The following is a 12351-nucleotide window of genomic DNA, read 5'->3' as shown; positions in this document are numbered from 1 at the left end:
GATTCATCTTACCCTTTTGCTTTCCAAGATCTTACACCTTGTTTGTGGTAATTTGATACTAAATTGTGATTTTTCCAGGAAAACTAATGTCTGCTGTTTATGCTAATAGATCTGAGGATTTCTATCTTATATACAGTGCCACTAGAGCATTATGAGAGATGCTGGTTTCTGTAACATGTTATTAAAAATTCATTGATTTAGTAAAAGTCATTGAATATATAGAAATTAAGAATTTCAAAAGAGGGAACTTTTGAACTCAGTAAGTCAGATATTGGGGTAGATGTGATCAGAAGTAAGAAAAAGAGCTCTGGAGTTAGATAGATTTAGATTCTGGTCATCATCTGATTACAGTGCAGGAGACACCAGAGACATAGGAGGTGTGACTTCTATCCCTGGGTCGGGAAGATCCTCTGGAGGAGGAAATGGCAACCACTCCAGTGACCTTAGACCCCTGCCCTGTTTAGCTTTCCTCAACTTCAGTTTCCTTATTTGTAAAGTGGGGAAAATAGCATACCAAGGGATCATTATTAGGGGTAAGTAATACAATGATTATTAATTACAGAAACTTATAATTTTATTAGTATTAGTCACTGATATTACAACTATGAGAGTTGAAACCCTGAAAGTAAAATCACTTCTACAAGCTCACAGAGTTGCAAACCAAAACCATAGGACTGATGAGTATTCTCTGTGCAGTGAACCATTCTCAAAGTGAATTTGAATGTGTGGGTTTATTTCAAATGTTGAAGATTCTTAAAATAGATTCACCTCTTTTCATTTTGTTCTTTTTGCCTCTTTCTGTTCATTTTGTTTCAAAATATTTTTCATCATCATAAACAAAGAAGTTTTAGCCACTGTTCTTTGAAAACTAAGCAGTAGTACAGTCATACTATGAAGCATACAACCCTGAAGAAGAAGAAATCAATCAGAAACACACACTAAAGGTTTTAAATTGTTAATATACTCTAAAATGATAAACTCAGGGAAATGGCAAAGAGGGATTGAAAGTTCATATCCATAAGTTAGTCCATACAGAGTGTTTAGGCAAAGGTAACTCTGAAATCCACTGACAGCAAAATTATGACTAATGAACAGTCTGCTCCCTTCACAGGATACACAGCATGAAAAGAGGAAAACCATATGGTTTTCAGTGGCTACCTTGTCAGGTGCAGTAACCAAACTTGTCTAATTTTACATATTGCTTTTATTCTAAAAATTAAACTCAAACTAGATGACATAACAGGCTTGGAATCTGTCATAATGCAGAATACACTCACTTAATTCCATTCTAAATGTATGTAAATAATATACGAAGCTCTTTCTTATTGCTCATAGTCAACAATGAGTTAATAAGATTTAGAAAGACAAAAAAACATCTTCTTTGATATCAATTGAAAGATAATCTGATAGTTTAAAATATCGCTGTAATTCTTTAAGTCAAATATCTTTAAGTCGGAAGTACTGAGACATGACAGAAGAAGAACAGACTTTTGGAATAAGAGAGACTAAAGTTTGCCTCCAGTTTCTGCTACTTAGCAGTTGTGTGTGAGGATGTCTTCCTCTGCAAATTACAGCAAATCAGTTCCCACTGGATTAAACAACAAATCTGATTATTTCCCATATAACAGAAAGTCCTAAGAGAGGCAGACTTCAAATTTAGGTGGATTAGCAACTCTGAATATAATCTGGACCAGATACTTCTCATCCCTTTGCTCTTCCAACCCTAATCTATAGGCTCTGCTCTCCTGCTGACTTTTAGATGGCTGCATCAGTTCCAGGAAATAAACCCATATCCAGCTGCTTTTAAGGCAGCCCAGAGTGTCCCTTTCTTATGTTTTCTTCATAAAAGCTCCTTTTACTTGTAGATCACCTTCACAGTTCATTGGACAGAACTGAATCAATAGTAAGACCACATAATTGGAACTGAAATAAGTGCAGCATTGCTAAAGTGTGGAAAGAGAAAGAGGGAAAAGCTTGATTGAAACTAGAGAAGAAAATAGAGACCAATTATTCTGGAAGAACTTATATTAAAAACAATAAGACACAACTACAGGGTTTGAAGTAGGAGAGTGGAATGACCACATTGGTGGCTTAGAAAGGTCTTTCTAGATGCAGTGTTTTGTAGACATTTTCAAGGATTGTGCCTCTCTGCTGAGAAACCAGTTAGGAGGTTTCTCAAGTTAAAATTATGGCAAGGATTTGACTGGACTGGTTCTGCTGGGAAATGAAATAGAGCAGGCAGTTCAGAGTTATATGCAGGATAGAGTTAGCATTGGTAGGGTTTGGTTACTGATTCAATATGGGGGCTATAAGTGAAGGAAGGCAAAGGTGACTCACAGATTTTTGGATGGAAGAGCTGATTCTATGTCATTGCATTCCCTGAAATAGAGACCATGGGAGGAGGACCTTTTATTGTATGTGCAGGGAAGATACTTTGTTCATCTGGGGCCAGGTTGAATTCAGAATGACCACAAGTCATGAATGTGTTAATAACTAATTGATAGTTTTACAAGTTGATTGGACTTTCAGGAGAGAAAGAGATGAAAAAAATATATGGATTTGGACGGTTTTTAATATTTACAACTGAAGACATGGAAGTTCATCCCTCCTTTATAGGGATCCTTACATAGGGATGTGTGCTAATATCACCACTAAAGCCAACAAACAAAAATGAAAGATCCTAGCCATTCTCCATCCTGAATAGTCTGATTCAGGATGTATGGACTGGTGCCAAGACATTCGTTCTTTACAAAAGGTTCTTTTTTATTCTCATTTTAAGTCTTAGTCAAGAATCATTGACTCAGGCTTAAATTTTGGAGAAGGAAATGGCAACCCACTCCAGTATTCTTGCCTGGAGAATCCTGTGGACAGAGGAGCCTGGCAGGCTACAGTCCATCGAGTCACAAAGAGTTGGACACGACTGAGCAACTAAACAGCAGCAGCAAGAATCATTGATATAGAGTGATAAGACAGTCTACAAAAATAGAGTATTGATCAAAGCCAAGATTTGAAGGATTGATAGAAGAAGTAGTTTATCATGGAAACATGTAGCCAGAGAAGTAAAAGAAAACTGAAGAAATACATTGTCACTGAAGATGAAAGGTGAGAGAGTATCCGTGGGGAGTCATGACCATATCCTACCAAAACATAAGGAATATTAGTAACTCAGAGCTATATGGTTATCACAGTCTTCAAAACCAATCTTCTAGATTGTAAGATTTCTCACAAGCAGTGTTTCATTGCCATGGTTCCTGTACGAATAGATTCATTTATAACTAGTGTTTTATTTCATGGCTTTTGGGTGTCCTGGGAGACAGGTGGCTGTAATCAAGGTATTAGGTGTCCAGGCTCTAAGTGAGGAACTTGATTATGGAAAGCCAGAAGCAAGACTCATGGTCTGTCATGAAGGCCTCAGGATTGCCTTATGTTTTCTTCCTTGATTTCCCTGCTAGGATTCTGAATGAGACTTCAAGCTGTCAGTCTTCTGTTGAGGTTCATGCATTTGCATGCACAGACATGTTGATTCTTTCCATCTCCAAGGACTGCAGACTGCCAGGATCCTCTGTCCATAGAATTTGCCAGGAAAGAAATACTGGAGTGTGTTGCCATTTCTAACTCCAGGGTATCTTCCTGGTGCAGGGTTCAAATCTGCATCTCTGTGTCTCCTGTATTGGTAGACTGTTCCTTTACCACTTGCACAAACTGGGAAGCCTTTTAGGTTTGTGGAGGTCATTAAATAAAAGAATATGGATAGATATAGATATGTCTTATATATACATGATAAAGTAGAGTGCATGATATATTAGTTCAGTTCAGTTACTCAGTCGTGTCTGACTCTTTGTGACCACATGGACTGCAGCATGCCAGGCTTCCCAGTCCATCATCAACTCCCAGAGCTTACTCAAACTCATGTCCATTGTGTCGGTGATGCCATCCAACCATCTCATCCTCTGTCGCCCCCTTCTCCTCCTGCCTTCAACTTTTCCCAGCATCAGGTACTTTTCAAATGAGTCAGTTCTTTGCATCAGGTGGCCAAAATATTGGAGTTTCAGCGTCAGCATCAGTCCTTTCAGTGAATATTTGGGACTGATTTCCTTTAGGATTGACTGGTTGGGTCTCCTTGCAGTCCAAGGGACTCTCAAAAGTCTTCTCCAACACCACAGTTCAAAGGCATCAATTCTTTGGCAGTCAGCTTTCTTTATAGTCCAAATCTCATATCCATACATGACTACTGGAAAAACCATAGCTTTGACTAGATGGACATTTGTTGGCAAAGTAATGTCTCTGCTTTTTAATATGCTGTCTAGGTTGGTCATAACTTTTCTTCCAAGGAGCAAGGGTCTTTTAATTTCATGGCTGCAGTCACTGTCGACATTCATTTTGGAGCCCCCCAAAAATAAAGTGTCACTGTTCCCACTGTTTCCCCATCTATTTCCCATGAAGTGATGGGACCAGATGCCATGATGTTAGTTTTCAAAATGTTGAGTTTTAAGTCAACTTTTTCACTCTCCTCTTTCACTTTCATCAAGAGGCTCTTTAGTTCTTTTTCTGCCATAAGGGTAGTTTCATCTGCATATCTGAGGATATTGATATTTCTTCTGGCAATCTTGATTCCAGCTTGTGCTTTACCCAGCCCAGCATTTCGCATGATGTGTTCTGCATGTATGTTAAATAAGCAGGGTGACAATATACAGACTTGACGTACTCCTTTTCCTATTTGGAACCAGTCTGTTGTTCCATGTCCAGTTCTAACTGTTGCTTCTTGATCTGCATACAGATTTCTCAGGAGGCAGGTCAGGTGGTCTGCTATTCCCATCTCTTTCAAAATTTTCTGCAGTTTGTTGTGCAGAAAAACCTACTACACAGTCAAACCTGATTTATAGTAAACTGAATAAGTTCCTTTTTTCATATTCTTCCTTCCTTTTTTCATAAAAAAGATTACATAATTACATTGCTCATGATTGTAAAAGGAATGAATATTCTCTCATTCACTGTTGAAATACAGTTATAAAGTCTTGCTTTCAAGCAAAGATGCCAGAAACTATGTAACAACCTGAAACCTAAAAAATAATTCTTACCAAATTTACAAATTTGTTTTCTAATGGGAAACACATGTCCTCTTTCTCTGCACTCCTTTTGCCAACTGTTCTTTGTTCCCTGCAGCAGTTGTCAAATTATAAAATTTAACCCAGAAGCAAGAAATCACATCTGTGCTGAATGGGACCTTAGAGACAGACTGGACAGCTGTATATCTGGGGTTTATTCCCACAAATTTGTTAAGTGTGCTGTAATTGAATTCAGTAGCTTTTCTGATATTGTTAAATGAAAATCAATAAGAAGGTATCCATCAGAACTCTACTGTGTTCAATGGGACTTTGATTCAATGCCTTTAGAGAAAGAAAATGTCATGCTACCTGCTACTAATCCAAAGTATTTTCTTCACACTGTGGTGGAAGTCTGACCACTATTGTAATTGTGTTTCTTTGTTAATGTGAATCATAGAAAAAATAGAAACAATGTAAGAAAGATTAAGAATATGCCTTTTGGCTCTCCTTTTACCTTCTTGTCATCAAGGAATCACACATTCCTTCAAAGCATTACCCATGGGTGGTGATGGGACCAAGTGTCCTTGAGCTGTCTTTTGACTCTTCAAAGCCCTAAAACACCTTCTGTTCAAGGTAATATTTTCCTGGAAAATCCAATTTTTTTTCTTTTTGTGACTAATATTAGAAAGATATTAAGGAGGAATCAACAGAGTCAGAGTGATACACAGCAAGTTATAAATATTTGTAACTTAAAACCATTAAAGAGCATGTTTGAATAATCAATTCCAATTACTCCTTAATTTTTAGAATGTGTGACTTTGAAGCCTTAGGATTCTTTTTATGCATAGTCCGTTTTACATCTTATGCCTTCCCTTGTCTTTTTTGAATCCTAACAAAAAGAATGGACTAGCAAGTCTCTAGCTTTTCTGAATGTCAGTTCTTTAAGAGCTTTTCTCTGTTTGTTCAGGAAAGCATTAAAATCATTAGTGTGTAGTAATAAAATTAAAACATACCTAATATTAGTTTGAATTAGTTTCTATTATAATCTGTTATTTAGTGAGCCAGTTAACCGATTTTTACTTACTAAGAAGTTCCTATATTCTTGAGTCTTTGTTTTTCCTGTAATAGCTTTAGGTATTTGCAGTAGACTGAACACTTACTAACCTCTGTAGAGTTATTTCTCTTGGAGAATCAGTCTTCTTAGTTACTGATTAGAGTACCAACCAATATGCTCATCTTCATTTTAAATGTACGGTGACTGAGGGAAAATGACCTTAAAGACTCTCTCAGTTTGATGGTGTGCTTTTATTGTAAAATCTAAATAACAGAATAAAAACATTTTCCATAAAATTTCCGATATCTAATTAATGTCCTTCAGAGTAAATGTGGTATCAAACATTTCCTCTAATTATATTCATTAGTGGTTTCTCCTGGACAAATTTTAATTAAGTTGTACAGTGAAGATCAATACTCATTGTGTATTCATTGCAATTTACAACAAGCATATATACTGTTCAGAGCAATTTAATTACTGTAATTGTAGTACAGAAGATACTTAGTGACTGTGCTCTGTTACTGCCAAACCCTTTTTTAATAAATTCAGTAATGAAATTGGAAAAAGAAATTCTGAAAGTTCACATTTATATATATACTATGTCTAAACTGGTATTATGTGAGTAGCTTGAGTAATGGAGGATATAGAAGCATTGATAATATTAGTGGCATAAAACTTTTTCATGCATACCATCATGAACGTTCAGAAATTATTAGAATGTAAATAATTACACTTATAATAATTGTTACATTGGTTACTAAAATAATTTAGAAGTATTGGGTATTCATAATGCTCTTTTTTTTCTCTAAATAAGGCTATGATTTTTATTGTTTTCGTTTCCCTAGATAGGAGTAGTATTTTGATTCATAAGGAATTCTTCCAAATACGTTAGCTTCTGTTAATGAAGGTCATGCCACTGATGTATTGTGCAAGGAACTGTGGAAGTGGACATTTTATGGTAACACCATAGGTGTATACTAGGGTCTCTCAGCTTTGGTATTGGTGAAATTTGAGCTAGATAAGACTTTCTTGGAGGGTGGGAGAATTTTGCTGTGCATTGAAGGATGCTTAGTCAGTTGCATGCCTGGCTTCTTCAGAACCATGAGATGCCAGTAGCAAATACTCCCCTATTTCCCAGTTTTGACAATCAAAAATATCTCGAGGCATTATTAGATACTTGTGTTGAGAACCACTGGTGTGTGTTGATTCAGCCACACCCTCCTGATCTGTTTTGTGTATTCCATGATTTGGAGAATAGAATTTGGTTTTAATGAAATATTCAGTAATATTACCACACCCACATTTAAAAAAAGGAGAATCAGAGATGGTTTCCTGGGAAGGCAGTTTCTAAAATATGTTTTGAAGTACAAATGAAGAGTTAGCGGTTCACAAAGGGAGAAGGGTATTTGAGAGAGCTAAAGCAGCATGTGCAAAACTTGGAGGTATGCAAAAACTCCCATACTCTCTATCTGTATCTATCTTTCTATCTAACTGTATGTAGATCTAATTTTTTTTTGTAGATCTAATTTTATAGTTATTTTCCTTGAGGCATCAAATCCCAATTTACTCTGCATTATATGAACAAAATTATAATGTAGTAGTCTGCAGGTAATTACCTAAAACACCTAATTTTTCTTTTTTCCCCTCAATTTCCAGTTCAGTAAAAATGGTATATGTAAATGTGTGTTTTGCATTATGAATTTTATGAAATCATCTGTTTCTAGGAGGAAAGCAATTTTAGGCAGCACTGAAAAGTGACATGCAGGTATTTCCCATAAACATCCTAGTCTGTTTATCTGAAGAAAATCTTCTGATAAGACCAACAAAAGAAAGGCAATATACATTCCTATTGTAGTTATTTTCATGTATTCAGTAACACATTCCAATATTGAAAACTCCCAATAAATGATATTAGCAGCAGAGCTATTATTTTGAGGTCATTCATTTATTTTCATATATGTATATTTTCTAAACCACAAAGAGTAGAAACAATCATTTTGATTAAGGTTAATTCAAATGAGAGTAACTAAATTTTAGACATCTGGAATTGTGTTGATAATAATGAATATTTCAAGATGCACATATTAAGTTTACAAAGCATGCTATGTTTCTCATGGCAGGCTAGTTAGGAATCCTAGAATTCCTATGCACATTCCTTTGTCATCACAGAATTAAGTTCAGTTTAGCTGCCATCACAGTAGAACACCTTCAGTTTGCTCGTTTGCTCCACTTTAGTCCAAACAGATATGCTACTGCTCAGTATCAAAGGTGAATAAAATGACTCATAAAGATGAATAAACAGAACAATTTAGGTTCTGCACTCCCCTGATATTTTGTCATGTCTAGACACAGCCCTAGTGACCCAGAAAAGATTAAAATGAGGACAAGGACATTTAAGTTTAATGTAGCCTAATTCCCATAGAAACCAGAAGAGCCAACAGTAGAGTTAAAAGAAAAAAAATTCAAATCTACCTGAAAAATTAGATTTAGTGGGGTGACTGAAAGGTTTGCAAGGTGAGAGGGTGGTGGAATATTTTGGGTTTGTTTGGTTTTGGTTTTGTTGTTTTAAAACAATAGTTTTTTTGGTTGGGTCAATTTTCTAAGAAATAATTATTCTGCAAATTATATAAATAATTTAGGGAAAAAAACCTTATTGTATATAGGTTCAAGTTAATACAAACATTCTGTAGACATGCATTTTTATTGTTAAAGAGCTCAGAACTTAATGAAAATAGACAGGTGTATGTTATAGTATTGAGTATATATCTGTGTTTTTTAAGGTTTTTGCATTTTTTTAAATTTTGTGTTGATAATTTAATATAGACGATTACCTTTGTGTGTAACATACGTATGCTTGCATATGTAAAATGGAATAAAACAATGGATAATAAGAGTTGTTGTTGTTTTGTTGTTAAGCTGTGTCCAATTCTTTTATGATCCACGGACTTTAGCCCACCAGGCTCTTCTGTTCATAGAATTTTCTAGGCAAGAATACTGGAATGGTCTGCCATTTTCCTTCTCATGCTGCTGCTGCTGCTAAGTCACTTCAGTCATGTCCAACTCTGTGCGACCTTCTCATAATAAAGGCTAAATGCACATAATTTCTATAGGATATCGGAACTTTCCGTTTCTGTTATGATCCAGATTTCCTTGGTCATAATAGTTTATGTTCTCTTGTACAATTTTATAACGCATTTCTCAGTCTATCAGTTGTTAAACCCTTAGTACCCTAGGCTTACCCTTGCAGATAATATTATCTTTTTATTTCTTTCTTTTCTGAGTATTTTTTCAATTTTAATTGGAGGTTAATTGTTTTATAATATTGTATTGATTTCTGTTTGACAACAGTATGAATCAGCCACAAGTATACATATATCCCCTCCCTCTTGAGACTCCCTCCCACTCCCACCATGAACCATTTTTTTTAGAATTGTAGACATTACAAGATACTGACTCTTGAATGCAGTGTAAGGAAGCTTCAGTAGCTCTGACCACGGTTAACCTAGTTGTTTCTTTTGGGTGAGCTACCATCCTCATTCAAAGTGGTTCAGCTGCAAAGCATGCCAGGTAGATCCTTTTATTTTAGGTATAATATATTTGAAAGATAATGCTCCATCATCTAGGTCTAAAACATTTGACTACATTGACACCATTTGTTCAATCTGACCTTCTGCGACTTTATGTACTACAATGCGCCAGGCTTTCCTGTCTTTCCCTATCTCCTGGAGTTTGCTCAGACTCATGTACATTGAGTCGATGGTGCCATCCAACCATCTCATCCTCTGTCATACCCTTATCCTCCTGCCCTCAGTCTTTCCCAGCATCAGTGTCTTTTCCAGTGAGTCGGCTCTTTGCATCAGGTGGCCAAAGTATTGGAGCTTCAGCATCAGTCCTTCAAATGAATTTTCGGGTTGATTTCCTTCAGGATTGACTGATTTGATCCCCTTGCTGTCCAAGGGATTCTCAAGAGTCTTCTCCAACACCACAGTTCAAAAGCCTTCTTTATGGTCCAATTCTCATCCATATGTCCAATCTATACACGACTACTGGAAAAATCAAAACTACTTTAATTTCATAGGGATAGGTGATGAACCTGTTAAAATATAAACTCCTTGAGTATCTTTGTATGTATGTGTGCATGTGTGTGTGAATGTGAGTTTGTGAGTGTGTGTGGGTGCATGTGCATGTACATACTCTTACATTCCTTCCTTTTGCATTGATGACTTCTGTCTTGGGACCACAAATATTTTAAGGCACTCTGCCATAATTGAGATATGCCTTTCAAAATGTAGCTAACAGTTTTATAAGAAACACATTTTGGGTTATGGTTGTATATAAGTAGAAAGTATCTTTGGGAATGCAACAGGCACTTAACTATAGCAACAACCTTGAGAACTGCTACAATTTTCTAAGCTTGGTAAAGTGTCTGTAGATTTATTTCTTAATTAAATTTGCAATTTGGATTACAGATTTTGGTTAATATCACAAAAATGTTACAAGCTTGGGAATAGTTTATTGCTGTTTAATGTAAATTATTTGTTAATTGCTTCATAACAACTTTCCAGAAGAAAATAGAGTATACTTAGCTGCAGTTTTATGGCTGCAGCTTAATCCCAAGACCTACAGTCTTTAAAAAAAAGGGACATGGTCCTTCTGGGTTTCCTGTGGACCTTTCATTTTATTCTTTTTTTTTTTTATTAACTCTTTTCCTTTATTCTTGTTTGACCAAAAAAAAAAACCCATTTAGGGTAATGACTTGTTTATATGATTTTGCTGTAATTGTTCTCCAAATAGTTATTCAAAATTGCTTGTTCTCTTGCATCCTAATAATGCTTTCTTTAAACTGTCACTCTTGTATTCATTATAATGAATGCTGAATCTACTTTCAGTTATGGAAACAATATGTGCTTTTAATAACTTTATGAAAATAGTGATGTATTTTCATATAATTCACACAGTTTTGTGTTCTTTCTCTTTTAGTGAATTTGTTGGATTCACGGACTGTCATGGGGGACTTGGGATGGATTGCTTTTCCAAAAAATGGGGTAAGTCTTTCTGAAATTTTCCCAAAGCTTAAACCACTTGAATAGACATCATCTTAAATATTGTATAGTTGTATTCTCTGTACATTCTTGTCATTAAGAAAAAAGGAGCGTATATGTGAAGAAGGAGGAGACTTCAAATTAAGTCTGATTGGGGAAAGCAGGGAAATTGGGAAGAGATTTTAATGAATGAAGAACAAATGCATTATTTTCCTCTCTGAATGTTTCTCCATAAAAAATGTGAAGGTTTTCAGCATTCAGGAGAGATTTAGGTTGAAGGAACCAACATATTTTTAGAATTGATTTATTGAAAAAGAAAAAAATAAATGAGAAAATAGATTTGCTGCAACATGCCCTTAGCTTGTTTGTATTGACTAGGAAGTAAAAGTTGATGTGTCAATGATCAGTGTTGAATTAAACACTTGGAACAGTTTATTATGATTCATTCACTACATTATGGAATTATAATATTATAAGAAATTCCTTTAAATTCCATTGTTATTAAAAAATTACTCAGAATATTGTCAGTCATCATTCAAAGGTTTTCTTTTAATTCTTGAATTTTTCTCTATTGAGAACTTTCAGAAAAGATGCTCACTGGAAGATTTTTATAATCCACCATTGTTTTAATTAGTAAATTATTGTATGGTGTACATTAAAAATAAAGTCTTTGGGGTGAAAATTAGGTAAGGTGTTTTAAAATATAAACATATTGATAATACTTATAATGGTAACCATCTTAAAACATATATTATGTTTGTGACATAAAATCATTGTATTACACAGAAAGAATTAACTGTATTGTGTGACTGTTATATTGAAAACAATCTAGACTTTGATGAAATATTTTTTATTACTTAATGACTTTAATATTTAAACAATTTGAATACTTAAAACAATTATATAGTGTATACATGAATATATTTTTAAAATTATGCATACTAATAATATTTCATATGACCTTGAAGGTTAATTTCAATCTAATTAAGGAATCAAATATCATAACACATCTGCTTATAACAACCAAAATAACCAAAACTTAAAATCTTTTTCCACTTGATGAATATACCAGATATGTGTATTTGTCCTTCATTTAGAACATTCAGTTCAGTTCAGTCATGTATGACTCTTTGCGACCCCATGGACTGCATGCAGCACATTAGAACATTTTTGTGGAAATAGGACTTGTGTGCTAAGTCACTTCAGTCAT

General features: G+C 35.0%; 1 protein-coding gene across 11 annotated transcripts in view; it reads left to right on the top strand.

Moving 5' to 3' along the window:
* EPHA5 (EPH receptor A5) overlaps positions 1-12351 on the top strand; it is a 408801-nt gene that overhangs the window by 20289 nt on the left and 376161 nt on the right. For all 11 annotated transcript variants that reach the window (XR_011257780.1, XM_069594218.1, XM_069594217.1 and 8 more), the window contains exon 2: positions 11080-11144. Coding sequence is in view for 10 of the 11 variants with exons in the window: in XM_069594218.1 (XP_069450319.1) it covers positions 11080-11144 (65 nt within the window). In the remaining variant the exon portion in view is untranslated. The remainder of the gene's footprint in view (positions 1-11079; positions 11145-12351) is intronic.

The sequence above is a fragment of the Ovis canadensis genome, chromosome 6 (genome assembly GCF_042477335.2).
Source record: "Ovis canadensis isolate MfBH-ARS-UI-01 breed Bighorn chromosome 6, ARS-UI_OviCan_v2, whole genome shotgun sequence".
NCBI lineage: Eukaryota > Metazoa > Chordata > Mammalia > Artiodactyla > Bovidae > Ovis > Ovis canadensis.
Note: the sequence above shows the minus strand (reverse complement) of the source record. Positions and strands in the feature narration are given on the sequence as shown.